The sequence below is a fragment of the Candoia aspera genome, chromosome 11 (genome assembly GCF_035149785.1).
Source record: "Candoia aspera isolate rCanAsp1 chromosome 11, rCanAsp1.hap2, whole genome shotgun sequence".
NCBI classification, from domain to species: domain Eukaryota; kingdom Metazoa; phylum Chordata; class Lepidosauria; order Squamata; family Boidae; genus Candoia; species Candoia aspera.
The window spans coordinates 24,110,737-24,137,393 of NC_086163.1; the positions used below are offsets into that span (position 1 = coordinate 24,110,737).

Consider the following 26,657-nt stretch of genomic DNA (forward strand, 5'->3'; position numbering starts at 1 on the left):
AGCCCCATGAAGCTTATTTGGCAAACTTACCCCAAAGTCCTGCTCCCCAAAGCTCATTTTCTCTTTCTCTCTTCCCCCCCCCCCAGGGGAGGGGGAGAGCAGAATAACCCACTAAAGCAGGTTTCCCAAAAAATTGCCTTTAGGTCGTGACTACAATTCCCATCCCTTCCACTCAGTACGACGGGGGTCTCTACCAGCGGAGGACAATGGCAACTGTAGTCTGCGGTGTTTAGCAGGCATTCGAGTGAGAAGACAGGGTTAACAAATAGAGCCCGCAAAGTGGCCAGGCTTGATTAAAAAGAGAAAAAAAAACTTTCGTCAGCCAGCCTCGGTAAGGACGCAGCACACCGCAAAGTATCTGAAAAGGGAGCATTTTGAGGGGAGATTGGGGAGGGCAAGGGGCGAAGTCTCCGTTTTCTCCAAGCTATTCTGCCAAAAACGTGGCTGGGTTCAGCGCCCTGCCTTGTGATCTGGTTGATCTCAAGGCCGCCTGAAACCTCATCTGCCTCCCCTCCTCAACAGGCACCAGGAATTCCCCGCTGGCTTTTTGAGCCTGGATGGCCCAGCCTTGCTCAGGCATCTGCTGGGTCTTGAGAAAAGTCTGCATGGACTTTGTAGTCTTCTGAGGCAGGCAGATAGCCTCCCCACCACAAAGGGATGCCTTCCTCTCCTCCCTTCGCCCTTTTTCCATAATACACACGCACACGCACATACGCACGCGCCCCTTCTGTCACCAACTAACTTTTTCTGCAGCGCTTGCCTTTTTCGCGCATCCTCTTCCGATTCTGCAGAAGGGTCGCCAGAACGTTAAGAGAGGACGACAAGGATGCCCGTCTTCCCCCTGCTCTTCTCCAGCCCGCTTTGGCGGAGCAGCGCCCGGAGCCCTGCCCTTTCAGCAGCCGCCTCTCCTCGCCTGTGTCTGCGTCGCCGGCGGGGCTGGCTTGGCTCGCGGCTGCAGGGGGCTGCCCATCCCCTGAGGCGGCTCCACCCCGGCAGACTAGCCGGTAAGCGGAGAGACCCTCTCACTGCCTGCAAAAATCAACGCGCCCGCCCGCCCGCCCCTGTTTATTGTGCAGAGAAGCACCGCCAGACAGCGGGCAGCAAACCAATGGAATGCCAGCGTTCCGCTTCTGGGTTTTCTTGCCTGCGTTGTCCGATTATACGGAGGGCGTTTTGACGGCTGTAACCAAGCGATGGCACAAGGGAGGAATGCCTGAATTCTGACCCATCCTTAAATGCAGAAATTGGGGTAGGCAGCTGAATGCTGCAACCTGACAAAAAAGGGCAATATTTCCTTCCCTGGTGAGGTGGGTGGGATTCACCATTATCCTTAGTAGTTCCCCCGCCCCACCCTCCTCCCCAGGACCTAACAATCTGCAAACTGGAGCCCAGGGCAAAAAATGCCAGCTGGGACCACACATTTCATTAAGCCACAATGTGGTTTGCAGTTTATTTGGTTTGGCTTGGCTGCCCTAGTTCTGCATCATGTTTCCTTGAGGTTTAGCATGTCTGAATGCAGCCATTGTGGTTTTTAAATGTTGCATGTGGATGTATACAATATTTACATTTCTGATTAAGATCACATATGCATTTATATGTTTATATCAATATGCATATATAGTCTTTGGTTTTCTTTTTTCCAGCTGATTTTGTCTTTTTTATTTTTTTGGCTGGTGCCTTTTTGCAATTTCTTTTTCTGCTTATCTCTCCCGGGCACACAGTTTAGTGATCTATTAGTAGATCCTAACCTTCCTTTTTCCCATTCTAAGGAAGTTACAAAAAAATATTCTTGGGTTTTAATAATATCCCAAAGTGTATCATTTTCTGGCTTTGGAAATTGTTCCGTCTGTTCTTTGAGAGAAAATCTAGGAACCAGCCCACTGCTTTTTTCCCCCCATGCCTTGTTGGCAGTTTCTGGTTTCTTTTTTGGACTAAATCCCATTAATAAAAGGAAAGGTCTACAATAATGGCAAAATAGGTTCTCTTCCATTTCAGAGTAAAGGTCCATGTGAACTGCAGCAAATTTAAGAAACCTTTCGAGGCAGACTAAAAGCTGCCTCTGTTGAATGCTGGGTTGTTGTTATTGTTTTAATGACAACAAAATGTTGCAGTTCAAGGTGCTGGCAAGTCAGCCATGCACTTTTTCAGGATATTCCATCTGACAATTCCTTTCTTATTCCAAATGTCAGCATTTCACCCTTGCTGCCCAATTGCATTGTCAGCCTCCAGACTCCACGTAGTGCATCCCTTTAGTTGCCCTGATGTAGGCCAGGACTGGACCCCCAGCCAAGGCAGCTGATGGAGCCTTTTGCAATCCATCTCTCCCATCAGTACCACCATTATGGAATGCCAGTTCAGAACTTTGTCTTCAAGGAACTTCAGAACATTCAGGTGGTGATAGTGATCCTCTGCATTTCATTTCTTGCAAGAAGGCATATGTAAATTGCACTGAGCATACCTGTACATTCAAATTGCATCTTTATATGTAGTCCTGGGTATGACATGTCGCCCATAATAGTGAGCCAGGCACTCCCAAATTCCTAAGCCTTGTTCCTCAAAGTGATGCTCTTGCATTGAGAGCTCTGGGGGTCCCTTGTGTTTATTTTCTCCCTTGTTTAGGTGCCCATGTGAGATGGGGGAGTGGAGGGGGAGGGAAGCATCTTCCAGTGTCCAAAGTGGGCAGGGAACTCTAATGCTGGCGCTATTCATGAAGGGGGTGCTGAAACTGAAAGTGTCCAGCAAACACAGGTGCTGAAACCTGCCACCTCCCTCAGACATTTGCCGTCTTGTTCTTAGCCCTGGACATGATGCCCACTCCTGATTCTTGCTACCTGCAGGTTCCTGGAACTCTGTCTTAGAAAGCTGACTTTTGCCCCCTCTTTCATCTTAGGTAAGTGGCTCAGCCCAGGAGGGACGTTTCAGCCCAAGGAACATGGAAAATGACTGGGGAGTACTGACCGAGTTGGAGAGGCGACTTTAAGGGGAATAATGTGAAATCAGCTCGCTCTCTCTCACTTGCTGAAAGGCCTGGATAGATAGATGATTGACTGATTGACAGATGATACTGTAGACGATAGATTATAGAAAAGAGGGATGGCCTGCTTAATTTGAAAGTGGTTCGTCTTTGTGCTTCTCCTGTGCCAGATATGGGCAGATTTTGGCTCAAGGGAATGAGTTTTCCACTAGCACTCTGAGATCCAGCAACTAAGACCATCTGGAGGGTTGCAGACAGCCCTCCATGGCTCTCTCGTGCCCCCCACCCTCACACTAGCCTACGCCTTTTAACGGAGAATGAAGTTTCATCTCCTGGGGGGGGGGGGGGAGATGGCGTCTGTAGATGAAGAAGCAAAAATGCTGTTGCACTGTCAGTTCTTGCACCTGATGTCCCCACTGTTGTCAGCAGGAAGGCTGACATTCAAAGAATCCAGTGAAAATTGCACGACGGTGTCGTCTTCCAAAACTGAGATGCGATCGGTATTCTTCTCTGGTCCTTCAAAGTCTCTCCCTGTCGTCCAGTGCAGAATTTCACTCTGTCGGCACTTATTTCATTAAAGAAATTCTAATCTTACTTCCAGCTCTTGTTCTTCACTTCAGGCTAACGAAGCAATTGCAACAGGACTTCCAACCCAGACCTAGCAACATTTGGCCTCTTCCTTTCATAGATAATGTACTTTTTTTTCCTTTAAAAAATGATCATCATTTGAGCTTCTCTTGATGACTCGTGAAGAGGAGGCCTGCAGACAATTCTCAGCAGGCCACTTCTGATTTGTTTATTCGGTCTGGAGATTCCACCGCCCTCGAATTACACAGGACGTTCTCCTCTGGCGGGGAAGAAAACTAGAACTTGCTTCGGAAGTCTTGGAAGATTTGCAAGCCTTAGAAAATCTGCTTTTTAAAAAACAGCACCAGGAGTAAATGTGATCTACTCCTTTTGCACTTTGGGAGAAAAGGGCAGCGTTATAGTATGTTCATCCTGAGATAAATCCCATTGGGTTTATTGTGTTTTGCTTCCAGGTATGTCTGCAAAAGATAATCTTGATATCGATTCTCACACGGACAGCCGTGCAGATATTTACCACCACCAAGGCGGCACGGCGTATTGTGGGGGTTGTCGGATACACGTTTGGGTAACAGGCACAAGCCGCAGGTTCACCGCATCACAGGCCTCTCTTCTTTCTTGCCTAAAGAAATGGTGCCACGTGGGATTTCCAGAAAGCAGTCTTTGTTATTTATGACAAACACCCAATACGGGTCCTGTTTTCCGGAAACCCAAAGGGCAACCCTTTCACATTCAGAGGACAGGTATGCACCGAGATGGTTAAAGAGTTGCACGTAATCAGCAGAGGGAAAGAGGTGCAAATTATGGGGTGGGTGCCCTTCACTAGGCCTTTGGGGGGCAGTAGGTCACACAAAGCCCCACTTCCTTTAAGTAATTAGTTTAAGACTGAAACCCTTATTATATAACAAATACTATGACTCAACATCAAATGAAAAAGCCCAATCATTTTAGTGCATGTCATATTGATATCCTAAATTGTAACTGATATTTCTTCTCTCTTGTTTTCAATACTCTTATCTAAATAACAGAATGTCAATAATCTATAATTGTATTATATAAACATCATTGTACTGAAATTTTTAAAAAGCCTCTTTTTGATAGAACAATATAGAAAACACAGTACAGTATGCTCTACTGTTGCACTAGGCAACAGTCAAAAGATAGCAAGGTTCCCTGCAGACCCACACCTGCACTCCAGAGTGCACAAGAGTCATCCAGGCATAAGAGGGAATGTAGCTTCACTTTCTAAAAAAAAGGGAAAAAAAGGAGGGCAGTAACTCTTTTTCTGCTAGCAGTGCATTTCTTTGGAGATGGGGAGAATGGAAATAGGACTTTAGAAAATTTGCCTGTGCCTTTCTATAGTTTCATGTCATACATATATTCCTTTGATTGGATACCTCCTCAGTTATATTTTTGAGGAGGCTTATTAAAGTGAGAGCCGGTTTGGTCTAGTGGTTAAGGCAACAGCCTAGAAATCGGGAGGCCCTGAGTTCTAGTCCCCCCCTAGGCATGAAAGCTGGCTGGGTGACCTTGGGCCAGTCGCTCTGTCTCAGCCCTAGGAAGGAGGCAATGACAAGCCACATCGGAAAAACCTGGCCAAGAAAACTGCAGGCAGTCGCTGATTGAACAGCAAAATAAAATAATTAAAATGTGGAATTTTATTGCCACAATGCTGTCAATAATTTGAATGCTCAGATAATTTATCCCTTTAATAAAATGGCAGATTCAAGGATAGGGGATGTTGCCGTGGTACCTCCAGATGTTTCTTTGATCCCCCCAGGGGTTTAAAGAAGAAATGGGGGCCAAATGCCAGAAACAGACTAGGAACGAATGGCGAGCGGGCTACGCCTCCTACCCCACCGTCATAATTTATTCCAGAAGAATGTCTGCAGCGAACTGGTATCCTCTCCCCCCACAGCAGAAATTTTCTTTTTTATGGGCTTTTCGCAGCAATCTTTTACACCTGCTGATTGCCCATAAGAGGGAGGGTTTGTGAGCCTTCACTCTGCAACTCTGCAGCACCGTTAGCTCTGAGCTCCCTCTTCTGTTGAATTCGATAACCACCAACAGAAATGCCGGAGCACCTTAAAAATAAACTTATGGCGGCACAAACATTGGTCCAGGAGGGCTTCGTAGGAGTACCCGCATGCAAATCGTTTCTTTAAACGCAGAAAAGCTTATGAATGAGCATTAGAAACGCTGCAATAAAATTATATATCATTTTAAAAATACTTTATAGGCAGATACTGATGGCGGCGTTATTGGTGAGCTGCCCGGCCCGCGGTTCTTCAGCTAGCTTTGCTTCCTTCCGGCCCCAGCCGCTGCCCTCCCGAGCAGGGAGGACAGACCCGGGCGCGCCCTCCGTGCACCCAGCGAAGACCGGGCCGGGGTCTCGCCATTCTTGACCGCCGCGTTTGCACGGGGCTCCGCTGGATCCTTCGGCTAAAGGAATCGGACCGGGGACCGGGAGTCCGGGATCTCCGCTCTGGCCCCGAGCGGTTCCTGAGCGCAGCCGATTTCGGGTCTAGCGGCTCTGCTCCGCTCAGGAACGGCCGAAGGGCCGCGGAGGTCCGGCGACCGCCCTGGCTGCGGAGGATGGGCATCGTCGCCCCGCCGCCCGGGCGGCCCCGCTTGTCCCCCGTGGGGGGAAGAGGCGGAGCAGCTGCCGCGGCGAGGGGGCGCCCCGTCCGAGAGGGGGCTGCCGGGGGGATCCGGGGCGAGGGGCGTCGAGGCATCCGATCCGCCCCCCGGAGCTCCCACTTCGCGGGCGCCTCGCCAGCAGCTCAGCGACGTCGGGGCGCCCGGCTTCTGCCGCGGAAGGAACGAGCCGCTCGGCAGCCCCGCGAAGCCAAGCGAGCTCTGCACATGCTCAGCCGATGTCTTGGTTGCCCACACCGGTCGCACTACAAAACCCATCCCCCCCACCCGCCGCACTACAAAGCCCATCCCTGCCAACGGGCAAGGGGCAGAACCATCCAACACCTCCAGGCGCCGGGAAGCGAGCCCAGAATGCGCGGGCGCGCGGGCGCTCCCTCCTTCCGCCTTCTGATTGGTTAACCCAGGCACCTAAGGGGCGGGCCACGCCCGACTGTCACTTTCCCGGGGGCGGCCCCGCCCTGTTCGGCCCCGCCCACCTCTCCCCCCTCCTGGTTGGCCTCGCGCTGGCCGGGCGGCGCAGGCGTGCTGAGTAGGTGGGCCGCCGTCGCCGCTGGCGGCGTCGCGCGTCCATGACGTCACGCCATGGCCGCCCTGCTCTGCCGCCAGTAGAGGCCTTGTCTCGCGCCTCGCCGCTTCCCGGAGCAGCTTTCCCCGCTCCCTCCCCCGACCCCTTCCCGTTCGGCCAGGTGAGGAGCGGCGGGCCCCGCTGACGGGCCGCGGGGGCCCGGGGATGCCGGGGCCGGCGTCGAGCCCTCAGGGAAGGCGCCGGGGACGTCGCTCGCTTTCGCTTCGCTGGTCCTCCGGGGAGGCCCAGCCTCGCGCCTCGGCCCCGGGCGGGCGAACGGGGTGTGGCCTTCCCGCCCCGGCGCCGTCAGAGCGTCCTTCCGGGGCACGGAGGCGGTGACCTCGAGGGCACTCGCGGGCAGGAGGACTGCCGCCTCCGCAGGCGCCGGACTACAGATCCCATCCTTCGCAGCCGGGCGGGCGTGGGGGCTGGGTCTGACCCCTCCGGAGGGGCGCGGCGGGGCCGGCTGGGTGCAGCCCAGAGGCGACATTTGCACCGGCGGAGGCTGCAGCCCTGGCTTCACCATCCTTAGCCAGCGGGGCGAGCGTCCTCCCGTGCCCGGGGTGGGGGATTCGTGTTTTGACACATCTGGAAGGGGGGTTGGCGACGCAGCTGCTGCTGAACGGGGAACGTGTGGCCTCTTCCCAAGGGTTTTGTGTTACGTTCCCATCACCCTCTGCTAGTACGGTGGATGCTTGTGTTGACAGGGGGCAATGGGGGTGCACTCTTAACATGGCTGCAGGAGGAGGGCGTCTGCCTCCCTGTTGACAGTAGCCTTTAACTTTGGATGGGCTCATTTATAGGCAGAGTGCCTCATTTGTGCTCAGAACGGGACAATTTCTGGTAAAAAATTAAAAACCCATTAGAAAACAATTGGTAATGAATGTTTCTGACTTTCACTTTGGCCTTTGGGTGCTACAAAAAAGCTTATCTTTGTGAATCTCATCCGCACTGTTTTATCAATCGAAGCAAATATTTGTAGCTCAGGGTTGGACTGTGGAGTCCTTGGTGCTCTCTGAGCCTTGTTGTTTTCTTGCAGACGTTTCATTGCCAGACGAGGCAACATCTTCAGTGCAAAGAGGGAGTGGGCCTTGCTCTCTGTTTATATATAGTGGTTTGCCCTGCTTGTGTTGGTGGGGGTGTTGTTATCTCCTTGGGAGTTCCTTCATTGGGCTGTTGTTTGCTGCTTGATTGATTGACTGAGTTAATAGTTCCTTGATTAAGGTAGGATGTACTGTTTGATTGTTCATCTGGTGTTAATCCTGGTGTTAATCTTTGCACATCTGGGTGTTGATTGCTGGCGAGGAGCTGTTCTGGTTTTTGGCTTTTCTATTGTCTCTTTTGAATGGCATGTAAATGTTGTTTACTTCTGTGTGTCTGTTGATGGCTGCTTTGTCTGAGTGCCAGGCTTCCAGGAATTCTCCGGCGTTTTTGGATTTGGCTTGGTTCAGGATGCTCACAGTTTCCCAGTTGAAAGTATGGTTGAGTCTGTCCATGCATGGTGAGATTAAGGAGTTTTCATCGTGTCTTCTGACTGCTAGTTGGTGTTTGTGGATGCGCTCTGCTAGTCTTCTGACTGCTACTGTAGCAGCCACTCTGAAGGACAGACAGGCAGAAGACTAGCAGAGCGCATCCACAAACACCAACTAGCAGTCAGAAGACACGATGAAAACTCCTTAATCTCACCACGCATGGACAGACTCAACCATACTTTCAACTGGGAAACTGTGAGCATCCTGAACCAAGCCAAATCCAAAAACGCCGGAGAATTCCTGGAAGCCTGGCACTCAGACAAAGCAGCCATCAACAGACACACAGAAGTAAACAACATTTACATGCCATTCAAAAGAGACAATAGAAAAGCCAAAAACCAGAACAGCTCCTTAGAACACCTCCTCGCCAGCAATCAACACCCAGATATACAAAGGTTAACACCAGGATTAACACCAGATGAACAATCAAACAGCACAATACACCCAAATCAAGGAACTATTAACTCAGGCAATCAACCCAGCAGCAAACAACAGCCCAGTCAAAGAACCCCCAAAGAGAGAACAACATCCCCACTCACCCAAGCAGGGCAAGCCACGGTCTATAAACTGAGAGCAAGGCCCACTCCCTCTTTGTGCTGAAGGTGTTGCCTCGTCTGGCCATGAAACGACTGCAAGAAAACAACCAGGCTCAGAGAGCACCAAGGACTCCACACTGTTTTATTTTCATGGGCCAACATTTAAATATGGGATGATTAAGTGCACTCTTTCAACTTTTACTACCTTATTTGTTCTTTGAATGAACTATGCACATCCAGGGTCTGGAAATTCAAGTCTACCTCAAAAATTAAATCCCATTTTATTCTTCATCCTAAAAAATGTGTCTATATGTTATGCTGTATCTGGCTTCCAGAGTTAAAGGCTTTAAAGTTTGAACTTGCTATTTACCCAAATAACTTCAGTGATTCAGTACAAGTTTAGATAAATTCTAAAAGCCATAATGGAGCAATATTGTTCTTTTGCAAACTTGAAGTTGCAAAATCATGTGCAAATCATTATGTTTTCTAGAATTTTTCATGAGTGCAAAGCATTTTAAATACTGTTTGGCAGTTTTTCCCTCATCATACTTCGTGAATGGAACTTACTTGCTTTTGATGCCCCCTGAAGGAAGAAGGCTAATTTGGAGGCTAATATGCAAGCCACAGCTGGATCTACTGGCTCTGGAAATTTCACCAGTGATGGTTGATGCTTAGAAAACGCCAAGCAGCATGAAGGGAAGTTTTGGCTTTCTCAAGGAAGTTTACAGGGTGAAATACGGTGATTGAAATAGAAGGGTTTCTTTCTTCTACATTTCACTGGATTCAAGAGAACAGTGAGACTAGCAATTTCAGAATTAAAAATATTTTTTTTCAAAAATCTCTTGTAAGATAGCACATCACTATACAAACAAGTTTCCTGTTCACTGTCTAAACAGAAGAAGGAAGAAAGAGAGAAATGAATTAAAAATGCATACCCAAATATGCTAATTCAGATTCCAGTCCAGAATTAAAATTGTATTCCTATTTGCCATTGACTTTATGGTTCCATTTTCTTTCTTTAATGCTAAGTATGTCCGTGAAAAGTAAAGATAAATGGTTTGGAAAGGCTAGGTATGCTGGAATTTTAGGTTCAAAGACATGCAGATATTTAATGGGCCAGCTTCAGTTAGGCTTTGTAATTCCCCCCTACTTCTAACTACTACTGCCCTGTGTTTGAGATGGAATCAATACACTGTGAGCTTTTGAAAGAGAGATGAAGGTGGAAATATAGAGAATAGGGTGAGATTTGGTTGCAGGATGCCCATTTCTCAAGTTCTGTGTTGCCTAAAATTTGCTTGTTCTCAGTTAGGCTGCTTTTGTGTAGGTTTTGCCAGAAAAAAATGTGGTAATGATAGAACTGGAAGTGCAGTTTCCTCTCTCTCTCTCTCTCTCTTCTGTTCTCACCCCATATAGCTCTTGGTAGATGCATTTGCTTACCTGACAACCCCAAGCTGGGAAGTTCTGTTGCCTACATCCCTCAAAACAGATTCAGCTCATGGTGCCATATGTCCCTAAATGTGTGCATTTTTCTCCTATGTAGCTGGGCTTGTGACTGCTACTTTATGAATCTTTTCATTTGTCCAGGGTTCTCAGAACAGAAGTGCAATTGAAGCCTGTGTGTATCATCTGTGTCATGATTTCACACATTCTATATTTTGAATAAACTCTGAATTAAGTAAATGTCTGCATATTCAATTGCTTTTCTGTATTTTAAGTGGGGTGGGGGAGTTAAAATGACTTTCTCCTGTTCAAATGGAGAGGGCAGGGGTAAACAAAGGAGACGTACAGAAAAAGGGGCAGGAACAGATTGGTGTTGCAGTGTTTTAAGTTGGTGTTTTATACCTAATGCTCCCTAGGACCAGCAAATGGCTTATACCACATTTTTCTCTCTGATAAAAATCTACTGCTGAGACTATCAATGTATCAGTAAGAACTATGTGAAGTCAAGAACGCAGGAATTTCTAGTTTGAAGGCTGCAGTCATAAGTCATACTTGCAGACAGATATGCCCAGTCTCTCTAAGACGTTACATTTAGGCTGGATTCAAACATTACTCTGAGCCGTAGTTGGTTGAGTAAGCCACAGAGTTAATTCACAGTACTAAGACAGAACCAAAGAAACCCACATTAGAGCCACAGTGCTTTACGAAGCCAATCTTAGGCTATCTGCACTTGCAAGCTAGAGGTGTTGGCAGAACAGCTTAACAATCTGTAGTTAAGAAGAGCTGTGGATCCACTTTCATCCCGTTTTTTATCTGAGCCTTTTCTCTGTTACAGACTAGCGGGTCCCGATGGATGTTTCCGAAACACTTGAGCAAAACCCCCGCTCTCCCAGCGAGAAGGATGAAGAGGAGGATGACCGCCCACCCTCTGATGATGAAATCCTGAAAGAGAGTGGTTCGGAGCAGGATGGGGAGGAAGGACGGGGCACCTGTTTGGGGGAAGGTGCAGGAGATGTAGCCAGAACGTTGAGCCACAGGGAGGAGGAAGGCGTTCCTTCGGAGGAAGAGGAGCGCTTAAGTGAAACCAAGTCTCAGAACTCTGACCATCACGATCAGAGCCAACCGCTCAAGCCCTCCCTGCATGTTGAGGAAGAGGAAGATGCAGCAAATGACCTGGGTGATGAGGCCTCCTCGGTCATTCGGGAACTGGATGAGCACGAACTGGACTATGACGAGGAGGTTCCCGAGGAGCCCAGCACGGTGCCTGCAGACGATGAGGCTGACAAGGCTGTGGGAGAGGAGGAGGAAGAGGAGGAGGAGGAAAAGGGAGCCGAACCTCCGGGGGATGAGAAAAAGCCTGCCCCCAAAAGCAACAATGAGAAGGACGGGCAGGAGCCGCCCAAGGAGAAGAAGAAGGAAGAAGATGGGGAAATCGATGACGGCGAGATTGATGTAAGTTCAACGCCTTTCTGCAATCTCAGGCTCCTCCCCGCCCTCGCCCCCGCCCCACAACAGTGTCCCTGGACGAAAGCAGGCCCCGACAGCCCTTTGGAATACAGGAGGGCCAGTAAAGGGCTGTTTCCTCAAGAGGAATCCCAACGTGCTTTTCCAAAAGCACAACACAAAAGGAAGGGTGTCGCAGCTGAGCTCAGAGCTGATGGGCTGGTTTGTAGAATCTGCCGAGCCGTTTTCTCAGCTGTCTCACATTTCCCTCCCTTCCCACGTCATTTTCCCGGGATTTGCCAAGCTTAAGTGGCAGTTGGACAATGAAGCCCTGTGAAGTGGACTGTTGTGCAAGTCTCTCTAAATCAGTGTTCCTGAACTTTGTCACCTTTAAGATGGGAGGACCAATGCCCAGAATTCCCCAGCCAGCATGCTGTAGTTGAAGTCCACGCATTTTAAAGTTGCCAAGGTTGAGCAACACTGCTCTAAATGTATGCATACACACAAACATAAATAGCCTTTCAGGCGTTACCTCTTGACTCTTATGCCAGTTCTAGTCAAGTAAGTTAAGGTGGGTACCCCACTTTGTGGAAGGGAAGATTGAGGCTGAGAGAAAGTAACCCAGGGCTGTGGCAAAGGTGGGAGTTGAACTGAGGGCTTCTGGATTGGTTGCTCAGTCTCTTAGCTGCTGCATTTTTCCCCCCTCTGCACTCTTTGTCAGTAGCTTTTCTCTGTTCCTTGACGTTTTGTTTCCATCAGTCCTTCTCCTCTGCAGATTCACATGTTAAACTGAGCCAGAGGCGTGCAAATTGCGTTGTTACATGTGAACAGGGCCACTGGCTCTCTGATGAAAGCATTATGGATGCCTCATCCAAGCTGTTTATCTGTCAGTGACAGTAGGGTGCTTTATTCTTTTTCATAATTACGTTTAGGAAATGTTAAGGAACAGCCGCAGCTGAAAGAGGTAGAGCAAGTGCTTTGTGGAGAGAAGACTCCAGTGCCCCCTTAAAAGGGGACGAAGCTTGGAAAAACCTCTCCTAGCCTGAGAATTGCTTTCTATAGAAAGAGATGCTTTTATACCAGATGGATCAGCGATGTAACTCAAGATAATAAAACTTACCCTGTTTTATTCTCAGTGGTTGACTTTTAAAGTATCTGGGTTTACATCTGGGTCTTGGAAGGGAATGGCCCTTCCAAGGGAATATCAGGGAATATAACTGGAGAGTTGCTTGTCTGTGGTTGTTGTGTGAGGAAGATTGGCTGGGTGTACACCAGAAGATTCACACAGCTTGTATCAGTTGCCATAAACTTTGCACGTCTGCGTTGTGAATTGGCTCAGAGCTGCCTGGTCGCAGAGAGGTAATGGCCCACAAAGAGAGCAAGCCTCAAGTGTAGCTCTTCCAAAGGATCTTTTAAGCCAGCACTTGAGATTTTCAGTTCCATCAGGTGTGCTCTGATAAATACAGTATCAGGCGGTCTCCTATGCAGCTCCCAGATGTATTTCTGAAAACATCAGGCATCTCTGCTGCCTCTGACACAGTATTTTTCTTTCCCTCTTGCTAGGGTTGCACATTTGCAGAAAGTTCACGCAGTCTTGTAGAGAACGTTGGTTGTGTCCTCTGCTAATTTCAGGCACAATACTGAAGTCTTAGGGAGTGTACTAAATAAATCCCGGGGTCCCTGTAAGGTGCTTTTACACTGATGTTGGGAAACAGGGCTGGTTTTGCAGGTTAAAGGAAAGTGACCTTTCTAATAAATAGAAATGAATAAGAACTGTGAGCCAGGTCACTCTAGGTTAGCCATTTTCTGACTTCGGTGAAAGCACACGTGTTTTAACTGCTCAGAAGAGACAGCAGTATTATAATGGTTGACTTGCATTGCTTCTGTGAAAAAAAAGGCATTGGTCAGTCTAGGTTGTGGAAAGCCGTTGTGTAGGACTAGAATGTTGGCCTTTTTTCCCAGAAAAGCCTTTCAGTTGCTATAAACCTCATAAGCTAAGGAGCAAGCAGACCAAAAGGTGAGAGGTGGAGTTAGTCCTCCCAAACTGGGCACCCTCCCACTGCATAGGTTTCAACTGCCAAACATCCCACCGTATGGCCATTGCCAAAAATGGGGGAGGTGTCCTAACTCTTCAGCATTTAGCAAAATTTACATTCAAAGTCCTAAGAGCAGTTGCTGAATCTGAGCATCGAAGCCATGCTATTTTGTGCAAAAGCAAAAAAACTGTTTTCTGTCTCTTCACTGGCCGAGCTCAGCCCCTGATGGCAGTTGGAACTGGTCTGTCGTTTCAAAGACCTCCAGCTTGGCAAGTGATTTTGATCTGGAATGGAAAGGAGTGGTCCTAAACACCCTGTAGATAGCAGGCAACATCTGAGGCTGCAAGCAGCAATTGTGTTCCTCCCAGGAGAGGAAAGAGAGACCTGTTGTGATGAATACTTGAGGTAGTAAGGGATGAGGAAGCCGACTGCAGCTGGGAAGCTCTGAACCACGGGTGTTCCTGCCCACTGATGGTTGGTTTCTAAGCTAGATGCTAAAAAGCCACCTTAGGCCTTAGTGGGAAGTGTCCTTTGGGGTGTGTGCCCAATATCCACATTGGTTCAGAACTCAAAGGAGTTTCCTCTTGCAACATGATCCCCTCTGAAATGCTTAAGGAAAGCATGGCTTTCATTGACATCTTTGGTTGTTGCCGGGGTGGGGGGCAGACAGAGGGAAGGGAAGATGCTGAGCTAAATCCTTGGATTGCCAAAGGCAGAGATTCTGGAGGAATGATGCCACCATCTTATTATCTGAGGCCTCCAATATTAATTTGGAAGGATGTTGCCAACAACTTTCAGTTTTCTTTCTCAGTATGTTTTGTCGGAGGGTGGATTTCCATTGTTGTGTAAGGAAAGTAAGAGAGGGATTCTGGGATTCAGGGACACCTCCCAAAGGGGGGGGGGCGGGGGGTAGAAAGGAAAAGGAAACCGGGCAGTTGTTCATGAAGTGATTTTACATCCTCTCCTTGAGGTCCTTTGCAACCTGGTTGCCTTTGAACTTAATAGAGTGTGGCCTCTTCTGCATACCTGGCATACTCTGGATCCATTAGTAGTTCTTTTTTTTAATCCGTTCAGTCGTGTCCAATTCTCAGTGACTGCCTGGACGAATCCCTGCAGTTTTCTTGGCAGGTTTTTTCAGAAACGGATTGCCATCGCCTCCTTCCTAGGGCTGGAGAGAGCGACTGGCCCAAGGTCGCCCAGCAGGCTTTGTGTCTAAGACAGGACTAGAACTCACGGTCCCCCGGTTTCTAGCCTGATGCCTGAACCACTGCACCAAACTGGCTCTCTCCATTAGTAGTAGAAATCCAGAAATACAGGGAGGCATTGAGGATGTGGGTAGGGAGGGGGAAGCAGTTGGCGTTCAGTTCCTGTTTGCTTATCCTATCCCAAGTTGCAAATCGGGCAAGATCTGCTTTACCTTTTTGAAGATTAATTAAGAAGTCATCTCCTGAGTCTTTCGAAGGGTAGCTGGACTGATGGTATTGCAGCTGACCCTGCAACGGTGAGAGCAAGAAAGGCATATCCCTCGGTGGTTGGGCTGGGGAGAGTCGTGGCAGGGGACAGACAGGAAGGCAGAATTGGCATTGAAACCAAAATGCCACCTGGACGTACTGCCTGGCCACTCTCAAAGGCATCTCCTGGGCCTAGAGGGTTAGAAGAGAATGCCAGCAAGGAGCCACAGAAGACACTGGGGAGATCTGGTGTGAGTGTCTTCTTGTGATCTACCATTCATGTATTGAGGAGCACCTGGGCAATGGGAATTCATCTTCCTTCCCTTGTTTCTCATCCTCTTGGGTTGCTCCAGTTCTCATGGTTGAAGGCTTTCTGTCATTGCCACTTCTGCCTTTTAAGTTCCTGTCTCTGTGTGTCTTTCAGGATGATGACCTGGAGGAGGGAGAGGTGAAAGATCCCAGTGACAGAAAAGTGAGGCCACGTCTTACCTGCCGTTTTTTTGTGAAAGGTACAAATTAAAGCCAAACACGTCCCTTCCTCCTGAGCAACAGTGAGGAAACTCTGTTGACAGCCACCCTCCAGAGTCTTGTGGCTTCTTTTCTGTTCCATTACTTATATGGTTTCTGTCTGTCAGCAGTCACCTTACGCCAAAACGTCTCTCAGCGTTCAGATGTTTTAGAGAAGCCCAAAAGTGGAGCATAAAGGCAACGGCCCTCATCCAATATGTGACCCAGGATTCTCTGATACTTGGAGGAACACTTTCTCAGCATATGGCAACCTAGTTTAGCTATCAGCATTGTCCAGCTGTTTTGATCAACATGAATTCAGCACAGTTTCCTCCCCTCTGCAGCCATTGCTGAAGTTTGGGTGGCAACCATTTTTTTTCCTTCTTTTAAATCTCTGGTGTGGGTTCTCATGCTGATTTGCGCTGCAGTTTCAATTTTTGAAAGTGTTTTATTGCATGTAGTCTTTTTCCTGTTGTTTTCCTCCATTGTGTAAGCAATGCAGGGAAAACTTTAGAAGTGTGGGCTATAATTTCTTCAAAGAAATCAAACAGGGCTCTAGAAGAATCTCCTTTACAAAACACAGTGGTCGAGGAACAAGACAAGGCAAGAGGGAGGTAGCTTGCGCTGGCAGACTTTTTCAGTCTGGTGTGTCCTCTGTTCTGTGGTTTGAGTGAAGTTTGTTTTGTTTGCAGCTTTTTTTTATCCACACCTGCTCATTTCTCCACAGGACACTGTACTTGGGGCATAAACTGCCGATTTATTCATCCTGGTGTGAATGACAAAGGAAACTACTCTCTGATTACCAAGCCAGATCCTTTCTCTCCTAATGGTGCCCCACCTATTGGTCCTGGTCCTCACCCTCTGATGCCAGCCAACCCTTGGGTACAGTATAATATCAGCGTTTATATCCATGACTTGTTCGAGGATGCTGAGTGGGTGACCCAGTCCTGTTGCATGAGAACCTGGGGAAAACAAGGACCTCTGGATGGATGTTAAACGTGTTCTCTTCCTTCCCTTGTCTTGAATGGCTAATGAGCACGGGTCCTAGAGGAGGAGGAGGTGGCAGAGCCATGCCACTTGGCCACATAATAAGCGGTGGCATGCACCTGTGACACGTGGGTTCTTGTTTTGGAACATCGTAGCTCTAACATTAGAAGAGCGGTGATACCTGAAGCCTTGTGCAGGCAGCCCTGACTGGAGCAGACAGGAGCCATGCTCGATCCTGGCACTTCAGTGCTTGCATAGTTTCTCTCCTGGGCTACGAGTATGTACTTGCACCACGGAACCATGGTATATTCGTTGGGAGCACTGTAGTCGGTTACAGAGTAGTAGGCACCCAAGGAGAATGGTGAGAAATGCGTATAAAAATAGTCACGTTCGCAGACGTGCAACCTGAAAAGCTTGCCCGTATCCCTAAGCTAATGGCAGTCTTTACTCCGTGTCCCTTGGCAGCTGTTTGCATTTGATACCTTCCAGTAAGTGGGTGATACCTTCACCTTGAGAAGCCTTGAGATTCCGCACTCCTTGATAGGAAGTTTGAGTACCTGACAGAGATGTGCAAAGACGGATTTTGCTAGCCTTTGTTGCTAAATGCCCAGTGTTACCAGAGTAGAGCTGATGGGCTAATCAGTCACCTAGTAGCTGAATCCTTCTTTTCTGGAGTGAAAGTGGGCTTGGTGAAAATGAGCACAATTTCATTTGAAATCTTTCTCCTCTCTTTCCCAACAGGGAGGACCTGGTGTTGATGAAATCTTCCCGCCCCCACCTCCTGACCCTCCCACAGAAAGTGCCTGGGAACGGGGCCTCCGTCATGCTAAGGAGGTAAACCGGCATTTCTTTCTCCCTCTGCAGAACAGGGGAAAGGGCCGAGAAGGTGCTTTGCAGGTAGTCCTCGTTTACCAACCACTTGCTCAGCAACTGTTTGAAGTTGCAACAGCGCTGAATGAGTGGTACTTACAACCAGACCTTGAAGTTCTGGCCGTCACAGCACCCCCGCAGTCACATGGTCGTGATTTGGGCACTTGGCAACCGGCTCGCACTTACAATGATTGCAGCGTGCTGGGCTCACGTAATCACCATTTGCAACCTTCCCTGCTGGCTTCCCACGAGCAAAGTGCATGGGGAAGCCGACAGGGAGGGTTGCAAGTCGCTCTGGTAAGTCCCTCCAGCCTTCCTGCGCTCGCACCCTGCCTCACCATTCCCCCCACCCCCGGCCTTCCTGTGCTCACATGTGGCCTGCACTGGGCCTCCCAAGCCCTCCTCTGGCCTCCCCCAACTCGCACGCGGCCTGCACCGGCCTTCCCTTAGCCTCCCCCTTCCTGCCCCACAGCACCCCCATGCTCCTTCCCTGGGACTCCCGCCACTTCCTGCTTAATGACCTTCTTGGGGTTACGACAGCTGCCAGGATTGTCATCACTAAGCAATGCAGTCACACGATGTCACGTTTTACGACCTCATCGCTTAGCGGCAGCAATCCTGGTCCCAATTGCCGTCATAACCCAAGGTCTACCTGTACGTAGTTCTTCAAATTGTCATCTAAGGATGCCCTTGCCCACTTGGTGCCCTACAGAGCTGTTGAACTACCTCCTTTCACTCCCTTGGACTACCTTGGCAGAAATACTCTGGCTGAGGTTACAGATGTTGAAGCCCAACATACCTGGGAAGCCTCAGGTGGGAAAGGTTGTTTGAAACCTTGGATCAGAAGGTTCAGCAGTGGTAGGCACATGCCTGAGCCTGTGGAAAGATACACCCCACAAGAGAGGGTCTGTTTTGACTGACAGTTCTCCTCCGGTTTCTCTGCTGGAGAGCCTTCCCTTCTTGGTTTCGAACACTGTGGTCCTTGGGTGCAAAGCAGGCACTGCTCCGTAATTGTGGTACAGCCTGTTGTTCCAAGCCACATGAAGCTCTCCATCATTTGGAGCAAGTTCCCTAGGAGTGGATATTTAAATATTACTCTCCTGACAAATGGTGCATGTGTCTGTAAAATCCGAGGATGCTGTGTAGGTTGCCCTTCCAAACACAAAACAGCAAAAAATGTGTTAGTGAATGCAACCTCTGCTCCAGCCATCATGCGGTCCCTGTGGCTGATACATGGTGCGCGTGAAAGTCCATCATGAACTGGAGTTGCTGAGCTTGGATCAGTGACCCTACCGGGGTCAATTGATGAACCTTGCAATATCCAAATGAAATTGGCAAGAATGGAAAGTTTCTACCAACTGTTTCGGGGAGGGGAAAAAAAGCAAGCACGGTGGCTTTCTGAATCCGGACTAGGGCACCCAGCTAGTTTTCTTTTGAAAATACACAATCTGAGGTTGCTTTTTGTTTCCTAAAATCTTGTTTGTGCTTAAAAGGGTCTTTGGAAATAAATACTGTAGCACCCTGAGTTTGGGAAGAAATAGTTGTGGGCCCAGAATAGTCAGACTTGGCACCTGTGACTGCTGTTCCTTCAGAATAAAAGTGGGCTGCTTAAGTCAACTATTTAAAAAAGCATGTTTATTTCAAGGTGTGTGGTGCACATCTGACATAAAATACCAAGTTTCAGCCCTTGTGGTTCTAAAAAAGGACCTTGTCCTAGGCGCTCAGCATCATAATCTGAAAATTCCCTGTGTTCTAAACCACGAAGCAGCTTCCCCAGCCAGTGGCTTCCAGATGTGGTGTTCTGGGTGTGTGTATTGGTATGTGGGAAAGAGCTTGGGAGACCGGGCCCAGAGACGCTGCCTAGGGGACAGTCAGGTAAGAGATGGCATAGTCTGCAGCAGGAGAGCGGGCGAGGCAAGAGGCTCACAAGGGACCCCCCCTAGTTTCCTGGGCTGTAAAGGAGACAGAGGGAGATCTGCCCTTTCAGAGTTGCAAGATTCTGTTAATGGAGCCGAACCATAAAGAAGAATTAGCTCAGCTAGTCGTGTTTCCTGCTTGGTCCACCTGGGAAGGCCGACAGCATGCCACTCGGCGATTCTGGAGTTGCTGCCCCAGCACTTCCAGGGGTGTCAGGCTGGGGAGGTTTTGCCATCCCCTTGGGAGACTAATCCTCCTGCCCTCTCTCCCCACCAGGTGCTGAAAAAGGCTACCATGAGGAAAGAGCAAGAACCCGATTTTGAAGAAAAACGGTTTACAGTGACCATCGGGGAAGACGAGCGCGAATTCGACAAGGAGAACGAATTTTTACGGGACTGGAACTATCGCATCACTCGGGATGTGCGGGACTCCACGTAAGGCGCTGCTGGGATCCTCTCCCTCTGTGCCACTGCCCATGAGGGGGCGGACTGGCACGGTAGAAATGCTCCCTCTTTCTTGCGCCTCCCTCTCCAGTCCTGCTGTCATCCACCAGAGGGCGGTGTCAGCTTACCGGCTAGCAGGCTCTGCCGCCTGGTCCCATCCTGGCTGGGGCGGCGGCGGCGGTGGCGGCTGCTGTGTGCAGGGCCTGACCCGGCGTGGATGCAGCCTGGTGCTTTTGTCTTCTGCATGGCAGTTCCCAGCCACAGCGCTGTGCATGTGAAGCGGAATGGCCGCATTTCGTAAACTGGTTTTCCGTCTCGCTGAAAATCGGCCCCAGGCCTGCCTGCTTTGGGTGCCTTGCCTGGAACACGTTTGGCCCTGCTGGAGCCTGCTCCTGCTTCCCACGTGCAGGCTTTCCTCTGACCACCACGTGCAGTGCTCGGAGCGCTCTCAGTGCGATGGCTGTGCTTAAGACACGCCCCTCCACTCAAGAAGCGGGTCGGGCAGGTGTCCCTGGCAGCCCTGAGTGGATTCGTGTGTCCGGGTCACAGATCACGTTTGACATGGGGCTCATCCCAGCCTTTCTGAGCCTCTCCAGCTGACTTAAACCTCCTTCACAAGGCCCTCGCTGGGAAGGCCCTGGGAGGATGAAGCCGAGGAAACCCTTTCAATGCTCAGTGTGGTGGGACAACAGCCTCTTCTTCGCATCCTCGGTTGCACTTCACGTAAATACCGTAGTTGCTCTCTGAGTGAGATGGGTTTTTTATATATATATATATATATATATATATAAAAATAAAAATGCAGAAGTTGGCATCAGGAGTGGCATTCTCTCTGCTCCTTCTTGTGGCCAGAAACAGTAAATGAATTCTGCAAAGGTACATTTTTTTTTTAAAAAAAAATGTTCATCATTAATTCAAGACCCAGACAGGTTGACAAAACAGCTTTGGTAGTGTCCTCAGTAATGGGTGCATTTTTTTCTTACTTCTGAACATTACTGTGAAGAGGCTGTTATTCTAAAACAGCCTTTCTCAACCTTTTGACCCTGAAATATTTTTCAGGCCTTGGGGAACCACTGTGCATTCAGGCTCAAACGTAGGCCAAAAGTTACAAAATTATTATATTCGTTTCATGGGTAGGCCTCTATACAGTATATGTTCTTAAACTAAAAATAAAGAATGCAACTTACCTCTCTAATGGGAAGTTGCCCAAATTTGAAATATTTTTTTATAAATCGTGATCTCCCAGGGAACCCCTAGGGACCTCTCGCAGTACCCTAGGGTGCCATGGAATCTGGGTTGAGAAATCCTGGTCTAAAACATCGCTTTAGATTTCTTGAAATATTATTTGCACTCTCCCCAAGCAATACATATAGGAAACTTTCTAGGGTGGATGATGTTTCGTTGCTATCTTTTTCTGAAGGGAATGTCTCTATTTCTAAAATTGGGGTGCAGTATCAGCCAAATTGGGCAAATTCCCAGCTGGAATTCACTTTTTTCAGATGATGGTCTTTGCATAGTATGTCTGTGTTCTCCCAACATGCTAAAATTAATATATCAACATTTTTCAAGGCCTTCGTTTATCCTCATTTTAGAATTTGCTGGATTCTCAAATGTTAGATTATAAAATTCTGAGCAGGTTTTACTGATTTTTTTTCCTACTCAAATACTGCTTTTGACTAAATTAAAGAATACTTCTGAGATTAAAATAAAAGTTTTTTGGGGGGAGTAGCTCTTGGTGCTAAATGTATCAAAAGTGCTAATTGCAATCTCCACAGGTTAGTTAATTGGAAAATTGTCCAGGTTTGCATCATCACTTCCCTAAGAGTTTACTTTTAAAACAATTTTAGTTTGCGTTAAGACTAACTTGCGACATGTGATTATGGCTTACTGATTTGTAAATCTCTTTTTCCCCACTGATTTCCTCAAAAATACCAGTGAAACGGACATCAAAGAAAACGTTAATTATGGGTAAGCAGTCCCTAATTGCTTTTGCAGTCATAACAGGGCAAAGTTAGTTTCATTTTTATTCTTCGGAATGCTTAGCTCAGCATCTGCTGTCGCAGCATGCTTCGTTTCCAGCTGGCCCTTTCTTAGTTGCACACCTCTGTCTTTGGAGGTTGCCCTGCATGGCGACATCTTGGTGACATTTACGGCAATGGCAAGACTTCTGAGTAATTAAGTACAGACAGTGGGGTGCGTTTTGTGAAGATGTCCCAGAAGGAAGGGGAGTGAGCGGAACAGCAACCCTACCCTTGCTGCCTTTTTCTTGTCAAGTCTCTTTGTTGTTGTTATCACACAGTGCAGTAACTAGAATGGCCAACCACGATCAGCGTCTCTGGTGGAAAATTATTGCCATTCTGTATCATTAATCGTGTGCCGCATGAAATATGCTGAGTTCAGGATTAATCCAGAAAGTCTTGTTTTCACGTATTTGCTAGGGCTGATACTTAATGTTTTTTTAAAAATTGCATTGGTATCCTAATCAAGTAACTAATAATGTGTTAATAGTCCTGGTCTAAACTCTGCTTCATTTCTCCCTGAGAAGGGGAGGCATTGGTAAAATAATAGAAGAATCTAAACTGCATGCTTCTTAGCGTGAGTCGAGCATGGTCTACCGACCCGTTAAAGCCTCACCTTCCTCAGAGCCTCTTCTGTTTCTAGCCCCCGTTGTTGTTCAAAGAAAGGTCTCAAGAGGCTGCTGAAAAGGCAACATGATTTGCCTGAACCTGGAATTTTGGGGGAATAGTTCTTTGTGCTTGTATGATTATTGCAGAAACCTGCGAAACCCACTTCCTGCTTCCAAGCAGCGGTTGCTGAATGTGACCCTTCTGCCAATAACTGATGAGAACGATACATGACTGAATTTTATTTCGCTGCTTTTGTTCTTTTAATTGCTCTGCAGGCTCGATCCATACTCAGATCCCTACTATGATTATGAAATAGAACGCTTCTGGCGGGGAGGACAGTACGAGAACTTCAGGGTACAGTACACCGATCCAGACCCATACCGCAATTACAGACTGAGTAAGGTAAATGCATGCACCGTGCCGGATTTCCTCTTTTGCTTGGGTCAGGTGCTTGTTCTGAGGTGGTTCAAGCCTGACGACCCATTTGGCCGTAGCACAGGCGAATGCTCCATCCATTAGCCAGCTGTTTTTGCCCGTGCGTCTCAAATTGCTCCAGGAATTTTGAGAAACAGCAAGTGTGGCTTCTCTGCGCACACAGGATTGGAACGAAGCAGGGAGAGGAACAGCCATGTAATTTTAGTGGCTTAATAGCTGGCCCCTCGGAGTAAATACAGGTAGTCCTTCACTTATGACCCCAGCTGGGCCTGGAATTTCCATCATAAGTTGTTGCAGTTGTAAGTTGACTCACCATGTGACCGGCCCCGATTTTACAACCATTTTTATGACACTCGTTAAGCGAATCATGGGTTGTGCCGGAAACTTGCAAAAAGGTTGCAGATTGCAATCATGTGACCACAGGACACCACAATCGGTTGTAAATGCAAGCTGGTTGCCAAATGCCCAAATTGCAATCACATGACCACAGGGGTGGTACGACAGTCATAAGTGCGAGTACAGGTCATAAAGTGCTTTTTCTGAGGCCGTCATAACTTTGAACCATCGTTAAACAGCCATAAGTCGAGGACTACCTGTATCTAGTGGAATGAAGTTGTTAAGCACTGTAGAGCTAACTAAAGAGTTTTAATGGTATGATACGATCAAAGGCTTACTACGGGTCAAACATTTGTAACCCGGCTTATTCTTCCTTTCTTTCCCCAGGAAAGGGAACGAGAGAGGGAGCGGGAGAACCGGCAGCGCGAACGGGAGCGGGAGAGGGAGCGAGAGCGGGAGCGAGAGAGGCGGCAGAGGGAGAGGGAGCGCGAACGGGAACGGGAGCGGGACAAGGAGCGCCAGAGACGGAAAGAAGAGTGGGAACGGGAGCGGGAGCGCATCAAGCGAGATGACAAGGACCGGCCACACAGGGACCGAGATCGGGACCGGGAGAAAGAGCGGGAGAAGGAGAAGGAGAAGCCGAAGCCTCGGTCGCCCCAGCCGCCCAGGTACGGAGCGCTTCTGACAATCTGGCCAGCGTGAGCCTCGGTCCCAGAAGAACGGCTCCTAGATCCGCTCTGGGGGTGGCCGGACGCAGCCAGGGGTGTCGGCTGGCAGGGCACGAATTTCTCCCCAAAGGCTGGGGAGGCGCAGGCCTTCGCAGGGAGAACTTTGCCCTTTTGGGAAGGGGGTCCGAGGCCACGGTGAATTACAGACGGGTTCTGAGGTTCGCCTGTATCCTTGTCCTTCTTCCCCAACGACTGGCCGTCCTCACCCCGCCCTTCTTTCCCAGCAGTTTGAATGATTTGTACAGAAGGTGGGCTCCTCTTGGTATCGGTGGGGTGAGCAGGTCGTTCTGTTTTTACGAGAAAGTTCAACAGACTAGAAGCATCCCCCAGGGCTGCCCCAGACACAGACTTTATTTCTGCTCCCCGTGGTTCGTGTCTTCCTCAATGCCGGTTCCCTCTCTGGCTTTCAGCTCTTGGCAGAGCTGGGTCTGAGGACTGCCAGACCCCTCCCCTGGCATTCTTGGCATTCCTGGCCTTGAGTTGCACCAGCAGCCTGTTGCCTCGCCTTGGGATCTGCCCAAGCGTGCCAGGAAAATGCACTGTGTCCCAACGGCTGCTTCACTCTCATTATGTAACTCGCCCAGCGGATGAATAATCCGGTGAAGTAATGTTGGTGTAAGACTGAAATGTACACAGATTGCTAAAAAGTCAGTTTCCCCAGGCTGCTGAGCTTTTCCCCCTTTGTGAGGAAAAGCATTCTGCGCACTCTGAGATTTATCCCGTGGTTCATTTTCCACAAAGACCCCAGATGGGCCCCCCTCCCCCAGTGGGGGAGCTGATGTTGGAGAAGATTTGATGAAAAAGATTGGTTTTCGCAGCTTCCCGAGGTTGCTCGGCGTGGAAATGCCTCCTTTGTAATAATTTACCTGTGTGGTTTTAGCAATTAGCTCTTCATTAGGAGGAAGGCACATCCAGAATCCCTTACAGCTTCAGCCTGGGTGACGTTTTTTCAGCCGCTTCTTTGCCAGTTTAGAAGGGACTATTCCAGTTGCCAAATTAAAATGCTGGAGGGGAAATGAAAGAGGTGTCTTTGATGTTACCTGGCTTTGTGGGCTGGCTTAAAACCAGCTTGTGGTTCTAAGGAACAAAAATGAACAAAAGAGGGGCCTATCAGAATTTGCCAATAATTACAGCCTTCATCTTCCAGAAGTTGGGCCAAATTTACATGCCTTTCGTTCCAAACAATCACGCTTAAATCCTCTGCCAGTTTTCTTGGCAGTAAGTTCCATTGAATAGTTTGACTTACTTTTGAGTAAAGATTCACCTTTTGAGTCATTCAATAAACCTCCTGAGTTGGGGGGGGGGTTTCCCCCAAACCAAGAGGGAAATTAACAAGGAAAGTGGCTTCTTACTTTTGCAGCTACAGCAAACAGCATCTGTTTTATCTGCAAACCTACGTCATAGGTTGACGTTGGAACAACTGGGCAGTATGTTTTATTTTTGTCCTTTAGGAATGTTTATTTTTATTGTGCTGTATTTAATTAGTTGCAGTCCTTTTATTCGGTATATGGTGCTTTATTACCCACGGTCAAGATAATATGTCTCTGTGCTTCCCATAAATTGATGTTGAATTATAAAAGCTTCTAATTATAGTTCTTAATTCCATGCTCTAAGAAGAAAACAATCTAGAGGCTTGTTTAATGTGTAACATCTTTAGACATTCGGTATATTTAACTAGCTGGCTTCTTCCTTGGAGTGGAAGTGGCTTCACATTAATTGAGTTTATTTATAGACTTCTGTGCTTTCCCTAATCATTAAACCCTGGCTCAGCTCTTGGCAACTTTGTCCTCTTGCGTAGTTTTGGATGGAGGCTGCCCAAAGAGTCATGTGACTTGGTGGGGATTCCAGAGGGCTTGTTGTGCAAGCCTGCTTCCCTTCCTGCGATCTTCCACGAGGCAGATTTCCCTGAGTCTAAAAACCTTGCAGCAGCAAGGGCCAAGATGTGGGCTTCCGCGAGAATGCGTTGCTATCAACGTTACGTTTGTTGCTGCTGCTGAGTGGAAAGAGCGAAGCCAAGGAAGCCATGTTTTGGGCAGGGAGCCGGCTGCCCGGGTGCAGCCAGTGAATGCGAAGGCTCTGCCTGCTTCTGCTGCTCCCTGAGAGCATTTTCTGCCAGGGAGGAAAAGAAAGGGGGTGTCCTAAGGGTGTAGTTCTGTGACTGAGGAAGGACCTGCTCTGCAGAGAGAAAGTCCCAGCCGTGATTTGCACTAGAAAGGGCTCTGGTGATAAGGCTGGGGAAGGCTGCAGGCTCAGCTCTGGCAGGGCTGTTCCTGCCAAGGTGGGCGGTTTGGGGCTTGAGGGAGAAGTGGCTCGGTGCAGCGTGAACTGGAGGCTCCTGTTCTGTGCAGCCTGCCTGCCTTCAGGAGCTCCTCCCACCTGGCCGTGCTCTTTGCACGCTGCCTCTTTATGGTTAATTGATTTTATTTCTTGCAGTTGCCTCCCCCGTTCCTCCAGGGGCTCGAGGGAGTGCGTTCTCCCTCCTCACACCACCAACTGTGTCAATCAGGCTGAGAGTTCACCGTCGGTTCAGTTTCACGCCCCAGGAACCTCCTGTCGAGTGGAGATTTGATTCTCCCCACTTCTCCAG

The 26,657-nt window shown here is 48.7% G+C and overlaps 2 protein-coding genes across 3 annotated transcripts in view; one reads left to right on the plus strand and one right to left on the minus strand.

The window, feature by feature from the left end:
* PIEZO1 (piezo type mechanosensitive ion channel component 1 (Er blood group)) overlaps window positions 1-26,657 on the minus strand; it is a 362,810-nt gene that overhangs the window by 172,160 nt on the left and 163,993 nt on the right.
* Window positions 6,784-26,657, plus strand: part of ZC3H18 (zinc finger CCCH-type containing 18) — a 44,517-nt gene continuing 24,643 nt past the window's right edge. For both annotated transcript variants that reach the window (XM_063313048.1, XM_063313049.1), the window contains exons 1-9: window positions 6,784-6,903; window positions 11,126-11,742; window positions 15,645-15,729; window positions 16,455-16,609; window positions 17,456-17,548; window positions 19,778-19,935; window positions 21,880-21,912; window positions 22,847-22,973; window positions 23,730-24,010. In XM_063313048.1, coding sequence (XP_063169118.1) covers window positions 11,140-11,742; window positions 15,645-15,729; window positions 16,455-16,609; window positions 17,456-17,548; window positions 19,778-19,935; window positions 21,880-21,912; window positions 22,847-22,973; window positions 23,730-24,010 — 1,535 coding nt within the window. In that variant the 5' untranslated portion in view covers window positions 6,784-6,903; window positions 11,126-11,139. The remainder of the gene's footprint in view (window positions 6,904-11,125; window positions 11,743-15,644; window positions 15,730-16,454; window positions 16,610-17,455; window positions 17,549-19,777; window positions 19,936-21,879; window positions 21,913-22,846; window positions 22,974-23,729; window positions 24,011-26,657) is intronic.